The sequence below is a fragment of the Mobula hypostoma genome, chromosome 7, assembly GCF_963921235.1.
Source record: "Mobula hypostoma chromosome 7, sMobHyp1.1, whole genome shotgun sequence".
NCBI classification, from domain to species: domain Eukaryota; kingdom Metazoa; phylum Chordata; class Chondrichthyes; order Myliobatiformes; family Myliobatidae; genus Mobula; species Mobula hypostoma.
The window spans coordinates 109832673-109852525 of NC_086103.1; the positions used below are offsets into that span (position 1 = coordinate 109832673).

The window sequence follows — 19853 nt, forward strand, 5'->3', positions numbered from 1 at the left end:
CCTCAGGTAATTAAATATGTTCTTCACAGCATTAACTTCCAATGCTGCTATCTTTGGAGGTCTACAGGGGTTTCCCCCAAGATCCCTGTTCCTCCAAGGGCTCCACCATTTATCATGTATATTCTACTTCGATTAGACCTCCCAAAGTACACCATTTCATACTTACAAAGATTAAATACCATCTGCCATTGCTCAGCCCAACACATCAGCTGATCAAAGACTATTCTTCATATAATCAACAATATTACCACCAAGTTTCATGTTATCTGCAAGCTTGATAATCATATCTCCACATCCATATCTAAATAATTCATGTCTATGACATATCTTGTAGTACACGAGTCATAGGTTTCCAATTACAAAGGCAACCACCATCATTTGATAGTCTTCTTCTATCAATGTAAGTTTCAATCCGATTCACCAAATTTGCCCTGAATCTCATGTTTTCTATGGTTTCCATGTTGAAGAGTTATCAGACTCCTTACCGTAGATTATGTAAACTAAGTTCCACTGCATTCATCATTATACCTCCATCAAATTAGTCAGATAGGAACTTCCACTGACAATTCAATCCCGACCATCTCTCATAAACCCCTGACTTTCCAAGTGTAGATTAACTCCATCCCTCAGAATCTTTCTCCAATAACTTCCCTGAAGACCCGCAGGCCTGTAACTATATGGCTTTCTTCAATGAAGTGCAGCAGAAGTCCAGAACCTGATCTCTTTCAATGCCAACGCAATCTCCTTTCTTGTCTCTGCAGCCTGGGATACAGTTCAACAGGGCCACAGAACTTATCCAACTTTAAACCCATCAAAACTACTTTTCACTCTAATGATAAGGTGTTCTAGAATTTCACTGCTCATTTCATACCCCTGCTCCTTGAGTTCTCCAAATTTCACGTCTTTCTCCTTAAAGACCATAAGTATTCATTTAACACCTTAGCTTCTTCACCTAGCTTCACAAATCTCTTTCCCAAAATCTCACCTCCAACTTTCACTAATTTTTTGCTAAGTCACTGCAACCACTTTGACAATTCCATTCTACTTCTCTAGCAACTGGTCTTGTTTATTCTATTTTAAAATGAATTATGAGATATAGGTGTGACTGTTTATTAAGGTGATGGTAATCACTATTATTTACATTAATCTATTACAACTAACTGATTTGCTCCTGCTGCTTCAGTTATAGAACTGTCTATTGAAATGAGAACTTCAGATATCCATGAACTAATCTAAATCTAAAGTATCCTGAAAATGTAAAACATCGTTGCATGAGATCTAAATGAGTTTCAAAACAGAATGATAATTGATAATTACTTTGGAGCAAATTCTATGCCTCTCAGGAAACAAATTTATGTGCATTATAAAAATTGCTTCATATGGGAGTACAGGTTTCCCCCGCCATCCGAAGGTGGAGCATTCCTATGAAACGGTTCGTAAGCCGAAATGTCGTAAAGCGAAGAAGCAATTACCATTTATTTATATGGGAAAATTTTGTGAGCGTTCGCAGACCCAAATCATGCCAAATTACACGTAAAACCTAAAATAACAGTAACATATAGTAAAAGCAGGAATGATATGATAAATACACAGCCTATATAAAGTAGAAATACTTTTCCACAATCATTACTGAACTGTTCTCCGGAGCAAAAATCTCACACAAGCACCGTCGGCAGAAAATCTCACGCAAGCGTTGTTGGCAAAAACATGCGCAAGCGCTCTCCGGTAACCTTTAAGCTATGAAGCTGCCAAATCATACCAAAATAATACGTAAAAATACACAGCCGATATAAAGTAGAAATAATGTATGTACAGTGTAGTATCACTGACCGGAATTGGGACAGCGCCGAGCACACTGGTGATGGTGTGTTAGGCTGAGTCAGAGTTTGGGTGGTGTAGTGGCCCCCCACCCTCCAGGCCGCTGAGCAATGCATTGCCACGAAGCACGCAGGCGTCCAGCGGTAGCTGGGAGGCACACAGCGCATCTTTAAGAAAAAAGCCGAAATAAACAAGCTAATTAATTAGGTGACGCCCAACGCGTAATTAATTAGATTGTTTATTTCGGCTTTCTTCTTAAAGATGTGCTGTGTGCGTCCCGGCTACCGTTGCACTTTCCGCGAATCGGTATCTGTCCGTGGCCTGGGGGTTGGGGTGGTGGGACACTGGGGTGTCATCTCGTCATCTGTTTCCATTAGAGCAGGCAGCTCATCTTCTATCTCTGCCCGCTTCGATGTCGAAGGTCGAGGTTCATCGTCTGCTGTGGCTGATGTGCAAGGCTTGCTTGACTGCTGAGCCTCGCGCATTTTTCTATCACACAGTTCTTTAATAAGGACTCAAACCATCCTGCAAATATCTCCTAAACCGACGTACCCTTTCAAAATTAAAGTCGTACTTTATCATTACTCATTCAGTTTCGATTGTTATCCTTTTTTCTTCTAATTGCATCAGCTCTTCATCTGTCAGTTCTTGGTGATGGGATGCCAAAACCTCTTCAACATCATGTTCATCAGCTTCCACAAGCCAAACTCACGTTGTCCTTACTTCTTTCACCACGATCAAAACGCTTAATTATGTCTAGTTTTACCATAAGTGTAACACCCTTATGAGCTCTTTCAGGCTTTTCTGATACCTTAGAACTCATCTTGCAAACGGCTGCTCACAAGCACGTGTTTCAGCAATGCCGGTGAGAACGCCGTTCCAAATCCAGGGGAGAGCGGCTGCTCGGGGAGCGCTCTGCCTTTTATCACGTGCTGAATTTTTTTTCGTAACAGTGAAAACACCTTCTGAAAGCGAAAACAGGGTACTAATGTAGGTCTTTCGTAACAGTGAGGTTTCGTAAAGCGAACGTTCGAAAAGCGGGGGACACCTGTATAAGAGAGGGGAGCAGGTCATTTGGCCGCTCTGCTCTACCACTGAATAAGTACCTGGCATAGGTGAACTTTAGTCTCTCAATTTCCTATTTTTATTCTGTTGCTTTAATCCTCAATTCACCTGAAGTTTACTAATCTGGCCACCTCAAACCTGTATATACTTAATAATTCAATATTCAGAGGTTTTGTGATACAGAATTCCAAAGACAGATTGAGAAAAAAATATTCCTCCTCAGTTGCCACATCATCTAATTCTAAACATTCTAGTCGGGAAACATGCTTAAGGTAACTTCAGATTGTTAAGTTTTTAAAAAGTTCACCTCTCATTCTCAAAGCAACAGACCCCAATGGAGTATTTGGTACGATTCTGAAAACTTGTGCTAACCAACTGACGAGATTGTTCAATCTCTCACTGCTCCAGTCAGAAGTTCCCACCTGCTTCAAAAGAGCAACGATCATACAAGTACCCAAGGACAGCAATGTGAGCTGCCTTGACGACTATCATCCAGTAAGTTGGTCAAGGCTAGAATCAACTCCCGCCTCAGTGGACCCACTGCAAATTGCCTATCATCACAATAGGCCTATGGTGGAAACGATCTCATTGGCTCTGCACATAGCCTTGGATCAGCTGAACAATACAAACATCTATGTCAAGATGCCATTTCTTGACTACAGTTCAGCGTTTAACACCATCATTCCTACAGTCCTGATTGTAAAGCTACCAAACCTGGGACTCTGTACCTCCTTGTGCAATTGGATCCTCAACTTCCTAACTGGAAGACCACAATCTGTGCCGATTAGCAATAACATCTCCATCTCGCTGACAACCAACACTGGCGCACCTCAGGGTTGTGTGCTTAGCCCACTGCTCTACTCTCTCCACACACATGACTGTATGGCTAGGCAGAGCTCAGATGACATCTATAAATTTGCTGATGATACAGCCATTGTTGGCAGAATCTCAGATAGTAACAAGAGGGCATACAGGAGCAAGATATACCAGCTAGTTGAGTGGTGTCACAGAAACCAACCTTGCACTCAATGTCAGGGAGACCAAACAGCTGATTGCAGACTTCAGACAGGGTAAGGCAAGGGAACACACGCCAATCCTTATAGAGGGAGTAGAAGTGGAGGGAGTAAGCAATTTCATGTTCTTGGGTGTTAATATCTCTCAGGACCTGACCTGGTTCCAGCATATTGAAGCAACTATAAAAGATGGCAAGACAGCAGCTATACTTCATTAGGAGTTTGAGGAGATTTGGAAAGTCATCTAAAACACTTAAATTTCTGCAGATGTAGAGCATTCTGCCTGGCTGCATCACCATCACAAATGGGGGTGGGGGGTAGGAGCAGGGGGCTACAGGATTGAAGTAAGCTACAGAGAGAGGTAAAATTAATCAGCTCCATCATGGGTACTAGCTTCTATAGCATCCAAGACATCTTCAAGGAGCGGTGCCTCAAAAAAAGGGGACGTCCATCATTAAGGACCTCCACCACACAGGACATGCCTTCTGTTACCATCAAGGAGGTACAGAAGCTTGAAGTCACACCCTCAGCAACTCAGAAACAGCTACTTTCCCTCTGCCATCTGATTTCCAAATGGACATTGAAACCATGAACATTACCTCACTTTTTTTAAATTTATGTTTTTGTATTACTTACTTATGAGCCAGCCAGAGGCGTAGTGACATCAGCAATGGACTTCGAGGTGGATGATCCTGAGTTCAAATCCGGCCAGGTCCCAACCTGGGCAGCAGCTATATCTGCCTGGAAGAAAGGTCTGGCAATCTCCCTCCCTCCATATCTTGGACAAAAACACTGTCCACAGGGCTGACGATGACTCAGTGGCACTCAACAACTGCTTACTTAATTTACTATTTGATATACTGTAAATATATATACTTACTGCAATTCATATTTTCCCTATATTAATGTGTATTGCGTTGTACTGCTGCCGCAAAGTTAACAAATTTCAGGACATATGCCGGTGATAATAAACCTGATCCTCATTCAGTTTAGTTTGGCATTAACCTGAAAGGATATTTTTACATCCCAGGGATCTTGCAAACCATTGCTGCATGCCCCAGAGGGAAGTGGTGCAATTATTTTTTATCATTTCTTTTTTGCACAGCTGATTCATGGTATTTCAGCTTCAAACTTGCTTTTCTGTATACTGTATATTACAAGCTTTATTTTTCTGTCTGTAAAATGCTTCTGTACCTCTTTTCTGATGGTAACAGTGAGAAGACAGCATGTCCTGGGTGGTGGAGCTAAAAATTACACATTCCTTCCCTGGTTTCTATCAGTGAGAATGTTTCAATGGGACTGTACACTCAGCCAGACTGGTAATATCTTCACTGATTTGTCTGGACTTATGTAACAGCAACTGATATGAGGAAAAGGGAAGTCTAATTCTCAAGTGTTGCCCAGATTATCACTGCCAGCTGTCTTCAGGACAAACAACATACGTTAACACTTCAACACGAAATCAAATTTCTTGACAATCAAACAATTCTCCAGTTTCTCTCCAAATTTTGTTTTAAATTAATATACACATTGGAAATCTGACTGGATTGGGAAAGTGGTTGCAAATCAACTTCTTTCAAAGACCACACTGGAAAAAAATAAAAGCAAGGATAGCCATTTAAACATCAGTGATAACTTTAATAGTAGCACTTTCCTGTACTAACCCATTTGTCCCAGATTTCCTTAATATATGAAAATGCACTATTCTCAATTTTTATGTTTTCATATTTTTCTCATTACAGTTTTCTCATTCAGCCATCTCGTATCAGCTATCTCTCAGTGCACTCACATTAGTCTTATTACCCACCAATACCTGGTTACCTATTCTCTCTAACATATCAATCAACTTCTCCCCAGTCCTCCTCCATGACCAGCAATTTACAGTAGCCCAATTAAGAAACTAACTATAACATCTTTGGTAAATGGAAGGAAACAAAAACACCAGGGAAACCTTCTGGCTGAAGAAATTCTTTCTCATCTCTGTCCGAAATGAATAGTCCCCTCATTTTGAGATTGTGATAAATTTGTTCTAGACAGGAGAATCATTAAGCTTACATCAACCTGTCAAGCCCCATAAATTTCATTGAAATCACCTCTCATGCTTCTGAACTTCAAAATGCAAAGACAAGCCTGCTTAATCCCAGCGGTTCCCAAACACTTTTAGGTTACTGTCCACTTGGTTCCCAGACCACAGACCCAGCATCTCCCTCTCCCTTTCCAGCCATTACATAAAAACTATGAATAATTTTGATGCACAGTGAAAGAAAATAGGAGCTTGGAATTCAAAGCAGTGACAAATAACTGCAAAAATTATTCAAATCTATTTAAAGCTACAAATAAAATTATTTCTTTATTTAAATACTGTAAAAACGATTTTCATCAACAACTTCAAAGTACATTGGTAGTCCAACTATTCACTACTTCATTGCTTTTTCACCTTTCAATGAGATGGTTGGGCTTGGTGCAATGAAATCATTTTCTCTTTCTTTTCAAATCTTTTTATTGTTATATTATACAGGAAAAATAACATGAGTACATTGAAGTAACAACATTTACAATGCCTCAAAAAAAAATTATCCTAAAGATTGAAAAAAAAGTTTTGTGATAAGAGAAAAAAAAAGAACCCTTCAGGTGTACAACCCCGCAGTCATGCGCCATACAAAAAGCTTCTAAAAATAAAAACCAAACCACCAGCAAGAAAAGAAAATATACTAAAAAATTTACAATTAGATCGTGGAAAAAATTATATCAATTAACTCAAATGATAATAATGAGCCCCATCTTTTCTCAAAATCAAATAAAGGTTCAAAGGTTCGACTTCTAATTTTCTCCAAACTAAGACATAGCATCACTTGAGAGAACCATTGTGACAAAGTGGGAGCTGATGTATCCTTCCACTTCAACAAAATGGCCCTCCTAGCTATCAATGTAACAAATGCAATAACATGTTGGTCAGACACAGAAATACCATGAATATTTTGAGGAATTATTCCAAAAAGCACAGTTAATTTATTAGAAATCATTTTCTCAACATCAGGCTGACTGTCACTCAGAAGGAGTCTCAGGTCCCCACGTTCAGTCATTTGCAGTCAGTTTTGTTGCTTTGAAAGGAAGTGGGCAAAACTGTGCTCCAACAAATATGATGTTGGAAAGGCAGTAAAGGACATCTTGACCTTTTTCCACATTGCAGGACAGTGTTCAGAGATTTCATTCTGCAACCAAAAGTCAATCTGAATCTTTGGAACTTCGGCTTCAGCTCAAACTCATTTTGTACTAAGATTGGTTCTTCTTTCATCCTTCCTATTGATTCCACATTACAAGTACTCAGGAATGGATTTATTACCCAATCTAGAATGTGGATTAAGAGAAGATCCTGAAATCTCGCTGACATAGCTTTACGCAGCTCAGCCAGGTGGAACAGTACACTTGAAGATCACCATCTGGTATTGGGTCCGATGCTCCCAATACGATCTTCTCTGCCTTGTAGACACCTGTTGGAAATTGGGGGAAATCGCTTTGTCGAGCACTTCTTCTCCATCCGCCAAAAGCAGAACTTCCCAGTGGCCAAACATATCAATTCCCATTCCAACATATTGGTCCACAAATTCCTCTTGTGCCATAATGAGGCCACACTCAGGATGGAGGAGCAACACCTTATATTCGGTCTGAGTATCCTCCAAGCTGATGATATAAATATTGATTTCTCTATTCAATAAACAATATTTCCTCCTCCCCCTCTCCTCTTCATTAATTCCCTACTCTGGCCTCCTACCACTTGTCACCTGCCAATCACTTTTCCCTGGGTCCCTTCCTGCTTCCCTTTCTCCTCTGGTCCACTCTCCTCTCCCATCAGATTCCTCCCTCTCCAGCCCTTTACCTTTTCCACCCGCCTGGTTTCACCTGTCACCTTCTAGCTATCTTCCTTTCCCTCTCCCCACCCCCCCCGACCTTTTTAATCTGGCATCTTTCCCCTTCCTTTCCAGGTTTAAAGAAGAGCCTTGGCCTGAAAAGTCAACTGTTTATTCATTTCCAAAGGAGCTGCCTGACTTGCTGAGTTCTTCCAGGATTTTTGTGGGTGTTGATCTGGTATTCTTTCTTTCTCTTCCAACTCAGAGGAACTTAGAAATTGGAAAAGGCCTTGATAGCCAATGTTACACTTAAATAGGTTAACTTGAAAAGAAATGTAGAGACTTCTGATTTGACCTTGATAAGATTCACATCATTTCCTTGCAATTGAAGAGATATAATTAAACTTTGCAAATAATTCTGACAAAAAGCAATGTCATGCCTAAATTTCTTGGGTGGATTACTGACTAAAGCACTTGAGTCTTCAAAGAATTTTATCACACTTTCAAAAAGTGTATAAAAGTGCCTCAAGGAGTTTCCTATTGAGAGTCATCTGACTTCTATGTGCAATAGCAAGTGATCAAACTATTCAGCATTCTCAATACTAAGCTCTGGAAATAGTCAAGAACTGACAGCATGGGACCTGATTTTAATTATCACTGTGATAAAAGTATTTAATGATTTCTGCAGTTTTCTGCAAGATGTTGTCTATGAATTACAAAGTGAACGGAAAATATGTCAGGTACAGCTTTTTTGAAGAAAGTAGTAACACCACAGTAGCAGCTTGCCTATGATGGTATCTATGTCAATCCATGGATTCCTCTACTGCCACAATGAGGGCACTCAGTTTGGAGGACCAGCACCTTATATTCTGTCCAGGTAGCCTCCAACCTGATGACATGAACATCGACTTCTCGAACCTCCAGTAATGCATCCCTTTCACCATTCCCCATTCCTGTTTCCCTCTCTCAGCTTATCTCCCTACCTGCCCATCACCTCCCTTTGGTGCTCCTCCCCCTTCTTTTTCTTCCATTGTCTTCTATCCTCTATCAGATTCCCCCTTCTCCAGCCCTTTATCTCTTTCACCAATCAACTTCCCAGCTCTTTACTCCGCCCCTCCCTCCACCTTCTTACTCTGACTTATCATCTCTTTTTTCTAGGCCTGATGAAGGGTCTCAGCCCATAACATCAACTGTTGACTCTTTTCCATAGATGCTGCCCAGCCTGCTGAGTTCCACCAGCATTTTGTGTGTATTACATTGATTCCCAGCAGATTTTCTCTTGTCCTTGAAGATGCCCTATCTGTTCCACATGCAAGAATGTTGGTGAGCAGAATGTGCTTCTCTTTGAAAATTTGCTCAACAATCCGAAAGATTGACTCCACTTTTGTATCTGTTTCTAGTTTTCTTGCAAATAATAAATTCTGAACCATGCTTTCATCTTTCATGAAGTAAACATAACCAAGAAGAAAAGGTTTGGTGCCTGGCAAAGTTGACTCATTCAGCTGCAGAACAACTTTTGTTGTCCCACATATGCTGCCCAATATGTCTTCCACATTCTCAAATATTTCAGCTATTCGTCTTTGAACAGAGTTGTAACTGAGTGGAATTGTTTTAATTATTTGGTCTGGGGACTTCTATAAAACCATATTCAGAAGCTCCCTTACTGCTAGTAGAATCAGTTCTTCTCCAATTGTTTGGGGCAATGAAATATTGTATGAAGCATGCAAACAAACATCACTGCTTTATTGTTAAGTGCTGGCAAAGATGTATTGAAAAGTTTTCAGTTTTTGAAAGTTTTCACAAAGTAACTGAAGATAAGCCAAGTTCTTGGTGTTTTTTTTTATCAGAGTGCTTTCTCAAGAGTTGCTCAGGGTGCCTGAATGGTTTAATTGCCACATTTGAAGAAACTTTTTCACAAAACAAACACGTTGGCTGCTGTTGGTTGTTTGGTGGTGGTATAAATCCATATTTCAGATACTCTGCACTGTACTGCCTACACTTCTTTTTCATTCAGTCCTCCTCTGCCATTTTCACTATGAATTAATTCCACGGTCAATCACTGATTGTTTAATTCCAATCCCAAGCACTACAACCAATAAAGGAGAAAGTTGTGATATCATAATCACTCAGGTAAAATCTGACTCTCTACCTGAAGGTACATAAAGTGGGGCAGCAATATCCCAGTTGGGCTGTGGGCTAGAGAAATGCAGTCAAGACCATTCAAATGTGCAGTCTGAACTTTACCCCACTAAGTGCCATACCCTAATTCACAGGAAACATGTGATTAGAGTATGAGAATTGTACCAGTTAACACTGAACAGCAATATTGCATGGACTCAGCACAGAAAAAAACAATTTCTTCAATCCAGACTTCTCATGATATAGAAACATAGAAAACCTACAGTACAATACAGGCCCTTCGGTCCACAATGCTGTGCCGAAGATATACTTACTTTAGAAATTACCTAGGGTTACCCGTAGCCCCTTCATTTTTAAAGCTCCATGTACCTATCTGGGAGTCTCTTAAAAGACCCTACTCCACCGTTGCCGGCAGCCCATTTCACGCACACACCACTCTCTGCATAAAAAAAAACTTACCCCTGACATCTCCTCTGTGCCCTCTCGTGTAGCCATTTCAGCCCTGGAAAAAAGCCTCTGACTATCCACGCGATCAATGCCTATCATCTTTTACACCTTTATCAGGTCACCCCTCATCCTCTGTCGCTCCAAGGAGAAAAGGCCGAGTTCACTCAACCTATTCTCATAAGGCATGCTCCCTAATCCAGGCAACATTCTTGTAAACCTCCTCTGCACCCTTTCTATAGTTTCCACATCATTCCTGTAGTGAGGCAACCAGAAATGAGCACAGTACTCCAAGTGGGGTCTGACCAGGATCTTATATAGCTGTCACATTACCTCTCGGCTCTTAAACTCAATCCCACGGTTGATGAAGGCCAATGCACCATATGCCTTCTTAACCACAGAGTCAAACTGCACAGCAGCTTTGAGTGTCCTATGGACTCAGACCCCAAGATCCCTCTGATTCTCCACACTGCCAAGAGACTTACTATTAATACTATATTCTGCCATTATATTTGATCTACCAAAATGACCCACCTCACAGTTATCTGGGTTAAACTCCATCTGCCACCTCTCAGCCCAGTTTTGCATCCTATCGATGTCCCGCAGGAACCTCTGACAGCCCTCCACACTGTTCACAACACCCTCAACATTTGTGTCATCAGCAAATTTACTCATCCATCCCTCCACTTCCTCATCCAGGTCATTTATAAAAATCATGAAGAGAAGGGGTGCCAGAACAGATCCCTGAGGCACACCACTGTTCACAGACCTCCATGCAGAATATGACCCGTCTATAACCACTCTTTGCCTTCTGTGAGCAAGCCAATTCTGGATCCACAAAGCAAGGTCCCCTTGGATCCCATGCCTCCTTACTTTCTTAATAAGCCTTACATGTGGTACCTTATCAGATGCCTTGCTGAAATCTATATACACTACATCTACTGCTCCACCTTCATCAATGTGTTTAGTCACATCCTCAAAAAATTCAATCAGGCTAGAAAGGCACGACCTGCCTTTCACAAAGTCATGCTGACTATTCCTAATCATATTATGCCTCTCCAAATGTTCATAATTCCTGCCGCTCAGGGTCTTTTCCATCAATTTACCAACCGCTGAAGTAAGACTCACTGGTCTATAATTTCCTGGGCTATCTCTACTCCCTTTATTGAATAAGGGAACAACATATGCAACCCTCCAATCCTCTGGAACCTCTCCCATCCCCATTGATGATGCAAAGATCATTGCCAGAGGCTCAGCAATCTCCTCCCTCGCCTCCCACAGTAGCCTGGAGTACATCTCATCAAGTCCTAGAGACTGATCCAACTTGATGCTTTCCAAAAGCTCCAGCACATCCTCTTTCTTAATGTCTATATGCTCAAGCTTTTAAATCCACTGTAAGTCATCCTTACAATCGCCAACAACAGGAATTCTGCAGATGCTGAAAATTCATGCAACACACATCAAAGTTGCTGGTGAATGCAGCAGGCCAGGCAGCATCACTAGGAAGAGGTGCAGTCGACATTTCAGGCCAAGACCCTTCGTCAGGGTCTCGGCCTGAAACGTCAACTGCACCTCTTCCTAGAGATGCTGCCTGGCCTGCTGCATTCACCAGCAACTTTGATGTGTGTTGCTACAATCGCCAAGATCCTTTTCCGTAGTGAATACTGAAGCAAAGTAGTCATTAAGTATCTCTGCTATCTCCTCCGGTTCCATAAACACTTTTCCACTGTCACACTGGCGCCCGTTCTATAAAGCTGTCTTCCTTTTAAACTCTTCGCACTGATCTAACTCGCTGACGTGCATGCGCTTTCGCAGTTGTCCCTCAATCAAACTGCTAAAGAAAAACTGTCGCCTTTTAAACTCTTCACACTGGTCTAACTCGTTGACATCCACGCACTTGTACAGTCGTCCCTTGATCAAACCCACTGAAGAAAAAAACTTTCAAATACAGAAGTGTCACGTTGCTTTTCAACAACTATAATAGGCTTTACGCAAAGTCTAAGAGAACAGTGGGCTAGCGACAGATGAGAGGAAGCTACTAATAAAGAAAAGAAATGTATAAGTTTTCCTTTTCACACTAAAATTAAGTTTTTCATCGTAAAACAGTGATACTTTCCATGTTTTTGCTTCTTCAGTTTGCTAGGCATAGCTAGTTGATATGTTTGGTCACTAACATCACAAAATGACAGCGGACAAAAATAAGTATTCGTTTTCCATGCTTTAATAAGCATCTAAATTAAAAAGTTCACTTTTTGTTTAAATTGTGAACAATATACACATATTAATATCAAATTGCAGGCACAATAAGGACTTAAAAAATCTTGTTAGTCTGTATGAATTTTGATTAAATGCTCCCAAACAATTTTCTGTTGGTAATCAGTTATACTTTACATTGAATGAACTGCACAAGTCTGAAACTGCCAAGAACAAACAATGGATCCATGAATTGACTATTCAAACATATTAATGGCAATAAATGTCAAAATTGAAATCCTGCAAGCAAAGTTGAATGAAAGTAAGCAAAGGTGTATGAGTTCATTACTCAGAGTACATAAGGCTAAGTAATATATTGAAATTTCATCAATAAAAATATATACTATGTTGTTCTTAAGTTTGCCAGAAAGATTCCTTCTCTTCACTACTCCTTATAGTTTCCACTCAAATTTGTTTTACTTTTTAATCACAAAAAGACACATACCTTACACCAGTTGATTCTTTTCATATTAATATCCAGTTTAAAGTCCTTTTTCGCTTTCAATCCATGTGGCAGTGAAAGAGCAGTTGAAGAGCACTGTCCACCTGCAAATCCTGGAAGTGGAGGTGGGGGTGGTGGTGGAGGTGGAGGTGGTGGTGGTGGTGGTGGAGGAAATACTCCTGGTTCTGCTGGAGGTGGTGCTGCTGATGGCACTCCAATCTGACATGAAGAATTCTCTTTTGTGACTACACCTCCTGCACTGGACATTGCGGCCAGTACATTCACTGGTGATCCTGTCAGCTTAACAAAAAAAAAAGAGAAATTAGACTGAACACAATTAAATTATAGTCCAGAATTGCATCCAAATAATGTTCCAGTACCCTATCTACTTGGTGCTATAGCAGCAACAACCTTGCATTCAACATTAGTAAGATCAAAGAATTGATTGAGGACTTCAGAAAGGGTAAGACAAGGGCACACACACCAGTCCTCATCGAGGGATCAGAATCAGGTTTAGAATCACTAGCACATATCGAGAATTTGGTTAACTTACGCAGTGGTCCCCAACCACTGGGCTGCAAAGCAAGTGCTACCGGGCCGTGAGGAAACAATATGAATCAGCTGCACCTTTCCTCATTCCCTGTCACGCACTGTTGAACTTGAACATAGGGTTGCCAACTGTCCCATTTTTGCCGGGACGTCCGGTATATTGGGCTAAATTGGTTTGTCCCATACGAGACTGCCCTTGTCCCATATTTCCCCGCTAAGGTAGAGTGTTCCTATGAAACCTTTCGGACCAAAATGGCATAAAGTCAAGAAGCAATTACCATTAATTTATATGGGAAAAATTTTTCAGCGTTCCCAGACCCAAAAAATAACCTACCAAATCATACCAAATAACACATAAAACCTAAAATAACAACATATAGTAAAAGCAGGAATGATATGATAAATACACAGCCTATATAAAGTAGAAATAATGTATGCACAGTGTAGTTGGTAATATTAAGCCAAAACCGACTTGTGGGAAAAAAAATCGACGTGTATGCACATGCGCACGTCACATATGCGAACGTCATGCATGCGCACACAGGTGCTCACGCAAGGCTTTATGGTCATGGTAGTCTTTCTCGGGGTAAACACAAGTGTCCCATCAACACACACAAAAAAATGCTAGTGAACGCAGCGGGCCAGGCAGCATCTATAGGAAGAGGCACAGTCAACGTTTCCGGCCAGGACCCTTCGTCAGGATTTGACTGCTACTTTTGTCCCTTATTTGGCAGTGAGAAAGTTGGCAACCCTAACTGTAAAAGACATGTTGAGGTGAGTTTAACCCTACTTGAACAACATCCTCCCCCCGGTCAACCAGTCTGCAAGAATATTGTCAATATTAAACTGGTCCGCGGTGCAAAAAAGTTTGGGGAGCCCTGAACTTACGGCAGCAGGACAAAGAAATACATGATAAATAAATATAAAGAAAAAACTGAATTACAGTTCGATACGGGTACATGTCTATTAAACAGTTAGGTTAAAATACATAGTGCAAAAAAAATAGAAATAAAAAAGGAGAGAGGTAATGTTCATGGGTTCAATGTCCATTTAGAAATCAGATGGCAGAGTGGAAGAAGCTGTTCCTGAATTGCTGAGTATGTGCCTTCACCTGCTTCCCGATGGTAACAGTGAGAAGTGGGCATGTCCTGGGTGCTGGGGTTTAGTTTAATGCTTAATGTAAGCGTATGGACCAGTTCAGAGTTATTTAGCATCATCCCAGAACTTCCGCTGGGCACATCTACGCTTTTCCACATCAGATGACTTCATTCTCAAGCTATTTTAGAGTATTATTAAGGAAATTTGACAAGATTAGCCTGGTCATTACCAAACCAGTCATAAGTTATTAAGGCACCACCATTATTTACCTTCTAGCTTTCAGGCACCAGTCCATCAATCTTATTATCAAAACCCCACTGCATCCATTGCCCTCAATGCTCAACTGACCCAACTGGCTCAAGTCTTAATTGCCAAATTGCACCTTACTGAAATCAACCTTGACCTAACGTTTTCCTCCACTTCTTCAGTTCTTCACTCACTCAAACTGGGCCACTGTCTCCATCCTTATACATACATCTGAACAGTGGGCAGAATGTGGGCTACAAATTACAATGGGTGACAGAAAAGGCATTTCAAAAGGGCAATGTTATGATACTCATGCAGGATTTCAAATGCAAGTAGATTTGGAAAATCAGGTTTGTGCAGGATCCCAAAACAGAGAATTTGTAGAATGCTGACAAGGTAGTTTTTTAGAGCATCTTGTGGTTGAGTTCACTAGGAGATCAGCTATTCTGGATTGGGTGATATATAAAGAACTAGATTTTACCGGGGAGTTTAAGGGAAAGGAATCTTGAGGAGGTTATAATTTTGAGGTCAAAATTGACCCTGCAACTTGAGTGGGAGAAGTTGAAGTCAGATGTATCAGTATTACGGTGGAGTAAAGGGAATTACAGAGGAACAAGAAAGGAGCTGGCCAAAGTTGATTGGAAGGGGACACCAGCAGTGATGACAGCAGAGCAGTAATGGCTGAAGTTTCTGGAAGCAATTCAGAAGGTGCAGGATTGATACATCCAAAAGAAGAGGAAGTATCCTTAAGGCATGATGACACAGTAGTCAGCATGGTTTCCTTAAGGGAAATTCTTGCCTGATAAATCTGTTGGAATTCTTTGACAAAATAATAAGCAGGATAGACAAAGGAGAATAGGAGGATGTTGTGTATTTTGATTTTCAGAAGGCCTTTAACAAACTGCCACACATGAAGCTGGTTAACTAGATATGAGCCCATGGTATTACAGGAAAGATGCTAGCCTGGATTGAGCATTGGCTGATTGGCAGGAGGCAAAGAGTGGAAATAAAAGGAGTCTTTTCTGACTGGCTGCTGGTGACTAGTGGTGTTCCGCAGGGATCGGTGTTGAAACCGCTTCTTTTAAAGTTGTATGTCAATGGTTTGGATGACGGAATTGAAGGCTCTATGATTAAGTTTGTGGACAATACAAAAACAGATTGAGGGACAGGTGGTGTTGAGGAAGGCTGCAGGGAGACTACAGAAGGACTTGGACAGATTAGGAGACTGGATAAAGAAGTGGCAAATGGAATATAGTGTTGGGAAGTGTACGTCATGACTAGAAGGAATAAAGGAGACTATTTTCTAAAAGGCAGAAAATTCAAAAATCCAAGGCGCTAAGGGACTTGGGAGTCTTCATTCAGGATTTCCTAAAGGTTAACTTGTAGGGTGAGTCAGTGGTGAGGAAGGCAAATGTAACGTTAGCATTCATTTCAAGAGGACTAGAATATAAAAGCAAGAATGTAATGCTGAGGCTTTACAAGGCACTGGTGAGGTCTCACTTGGAATATTGTAAGCAGTTCTGGGCCCCTTATTTAAGAAAGGATGTGCTGATATTGGAGAGGGTTCAGAGGAAGTTCATGAGAATGATTCCAGGAATGAAAGGCTTATCATATGAGGAGCAAATAATGGTTCTGGGCTTTTAGTTGCTGGAGTTTAGAAGAATCAGGGGGATCTCATTGAAACCTATTAAATGTTGAAAGGTCTAGATAGAGTGCATATGGAGAGTATGTCTCCTTTGGTTGGGGAGTCTAGGACCAGAGGGCACAGCCTCAGAATATAGGGACATCCATTTAGAATGGCGATGAGGAGGAATTTCGTTAGCCAGAGGGTGGTGAATCTGTAGATTTCGTTGCCATGGGCAGATGTTGTGGCCAGATCATTGAGTGTATTAAAGGAAGAGGCTGATAGATTCTTGACTAGTCAGGGTGTGAAAGATTACGGGAGAAGGCAGAAGAATGGGGTTAAAAGGGAAATGGATCATAATTAAATTGCAGAGCAGACTCAATGGGCCATATGGCCTAATTTTGCTCCTATGTTTTATGGACTACAGGTTTCCCCCGCCATCCGAAGGTGGAGCGTTCCTATGAAATGGTTCGTAAGCCGGAATGTCGTAAAGTGAAGAAGCAATTACCATTTATTTATATGGGAAAAATTTTTCAGCGTTTGCAGGCCCAAAAAATAACCTACCAAATCATGCCAAATAACACATAAAACCTAAAATAACGGTAACATATAGTAAAATCAGGAATGATATGATAAATACACAGCCTATATAAAGTAGAAATACTTTCCTACAATCATTGCCGCACTGTCCACCATAGCGAAAATTTCACGCAAGTGCTCTCAGCAGAAACACTCTCTCCAGTAACCTTTAAGCTATGAAGCTGCCAAATCATACCAAATAATACATAAAAATACACAGCCGATATAAAGTAGAAATAATGTATGTAGAGTGTAGTATCACTTAAGGGAATAGGGAAGACAGCGCTGAGCACACTGATGATGGTGTGTTCGGCTGAGTTGTCGGAGGTTGGGGTGGTGCAGTGGTTCCCAACCTCCAGGCCGCCGACCAATACTGATCTGCGGAGAATGCAGCGGTCCAGCGGTAGCCAGGACGCACCCAGCACATCTTTAAGAAAAAAGCTGAAATAAACATGCTAATTAATTAGGTGCCGCCCGACACGTAAATGTTGGCCCAGATCAGAGGTGACGCAATCGGCAATCGCTTCTGATCTGGGCCGACATTTACGTGCAGGGAGGCACCTAATTAATTAGCTTGTTTATTTCGGCTTTTTTCACACGCTGCCTTTTTTCACGCGCTGCTTTTTTCGTAACAGTGAAAACACCTTCTGTTTTCGAAAACAGGTAACTAATGTAGGTCTTTCATAACAGCAAGGTTTCGTAAAGCGAACGTTCGAAAAGCGGGAAACACCGGTAATTCCAATATTGCACAAGTCAGTAACCTCAAGTCAATCAAAAGAGCATCCCTGGCTCAAACTATTTTTCCAACGTTTACAAACCATCATCACCAACACACCCTCCAGTTCACAAAAAATAGAAAATTAAATGACCAACTTCCCCCTAAACCCAAAAGACCCCAATGTGACCACTTTCCCATCTCACCTTTATGCCTTCAGAGAAACTTCAACATCTCTGGACAACAATGAAGTTTGTTGATGCAGGTCACATGTCAAAGCAGTCACTCCTAATATGATGACAATGATCATACTGGGTGTCTTTTACACTGCCTAACAATTTCCAGCCAGAGCTATTTCCTCTTGTGCCCTTTCTCAATTCCTTTCTGTCATGGTCCGGTCTCCTCTCCTATCAAATCCTTTGTTCTTCAGCCCTTTACCTTTTCCACCCATCACCTTCGAGTTTCTCACTTCAACCTCCCCCTCACCTATTTCACCTATTACCTTCCACTTTGTACTCCTTCCCCTCACCCCACCTTTTTATTCTGGCTTCTTCCCCCTTCCTTTTCTGCCCTGATGAAGGGTCGTGGCCTGAAATGTCAACTGTCCATTCCTCTCCATTGATGCTGTCTGACCTGCTGTGTCCCGCCAGCCCTTAATCTGTGTTACTCTGAATTTCCAGCATCTGCAGAAAACCTTGTGTTTATAACTTTCACCTATTATCTCTCATAGCAAACCAGAAAAAAATGTAAATGTTGGAAATCTGGAATTAGTCAACAGAACAGGTTGTGTCTACATGTAGAAGCAAATCAATGTCTCATTTTGGTAATACTTCATTTCATTTTTACAAACCATCATCACCAACACACGCTCCAGTTCACAAAAAACAGGAAATTAAATGACCAACTTCCCCCTAACCCCAAAAGGCCCCAATGTGACCGCTTTCCCATCTCACCTTTATGCCTTCAGAGAAATGATCGACATAAATCATGAACTCTCTGCAGGACCTGCTGATTCTTTCAAGCATTATCTATTTTTATTTCGTAGTTCCTTAAGATCGGAGTAAGAGAAAATGCTTTTGACCCAGAAGACTTTATTCTTTAATGTAAACTAAAGTGGAGTTAAGTTAATTTAAACATCGGCAGCTTGATAAAGAAGATTGCAGATGATACAGAAAATGATCATTTGGTTGATAAGGAGGGGAAGCATATGGATTGTCCGGTCAGTTAACAATTTAATCTAGGTAAGAAGACCCTTCAGCCCAAATCACCCATGCTTGTCCATTCTAGTCCCACTTGTCTGCATTTGGCCTATATTCCTCTAAATACTTCCTACTCATGTAACTGTCCAAATGTCTTTTAAACATTGTATAGCACCTGTCTTTTCAGCTTGTTCAGACAGCATGTTCCATATACTCATCATACTCTGTATGAATAGATTACCCACGAGATTCCAGATGAATCCTTCCTCTCTCACTTTAAACTCATGCTTTCTAGTTTAGAACTTCTATAGAAGAGACTGGAGGCAGGGCAAAGTCGAGATGGCGCTAAACGGCGGTTCCTTTGCTTGCATATTTGGAAACAGCTCTATTTCTATCTTTGACATCTCTTTTTTTTCCTTTTCAAATTTCTTTTGAAGACCCTGACCAGGATCGACACTCTGACTTCAGTTCTTTGCAGGAATGAGACCTGCTCTCAGGACCTCACGACCGGCCACTTTTTGATATCCCAAGGACGCGGCCTGGGAGGCAAGCACGACTTCAGTGATCCAGATTTTCATGGCTCTGGGGATGTGCGGATTCCAGGCTGGTATCCTTGACTGAAGCACCATGGGAGAACACAGAATATCGGGAGCAGCGGATCAGCTGCCAAGATTTCTGTGTCCAGGGAACTGCAGCTTTTTGGTGCCGACTCTCTGGGCACAGAGCTCAGAAAAGGCGATGCAACAGACTTTTAACATCATTAATCAGCGAGTTGTTTGTTATGTCTCCACTCACGCTGTGCAACGAGGACACCTCTTTTT

The 19853-nt window shown here is 41.3% G+C and overlaps 1 protein-coding gene across 1 annotated transcript in view; it reads right to left on the reverse strand.

Moving 5' to 3' along the window:
• LOC134349446 (protein diaphanous homolog 3-like) overlaps positions 1-19853 on the reverse strand; it is a 576191-nt gene that overhangs the window by 391911 nt on the left and 164427 nt on the right. Inside the window, exon 16 of the mRNA XM_063053764.1 lies at positions 13026-13322. Within this exon, the coding sequence (XP_062909834.1) occupies positions 13026-13322 (297 nt within the window). The remainder of the gene's footprint in view (positions 1-13025; positions 13323-19853) is intronic.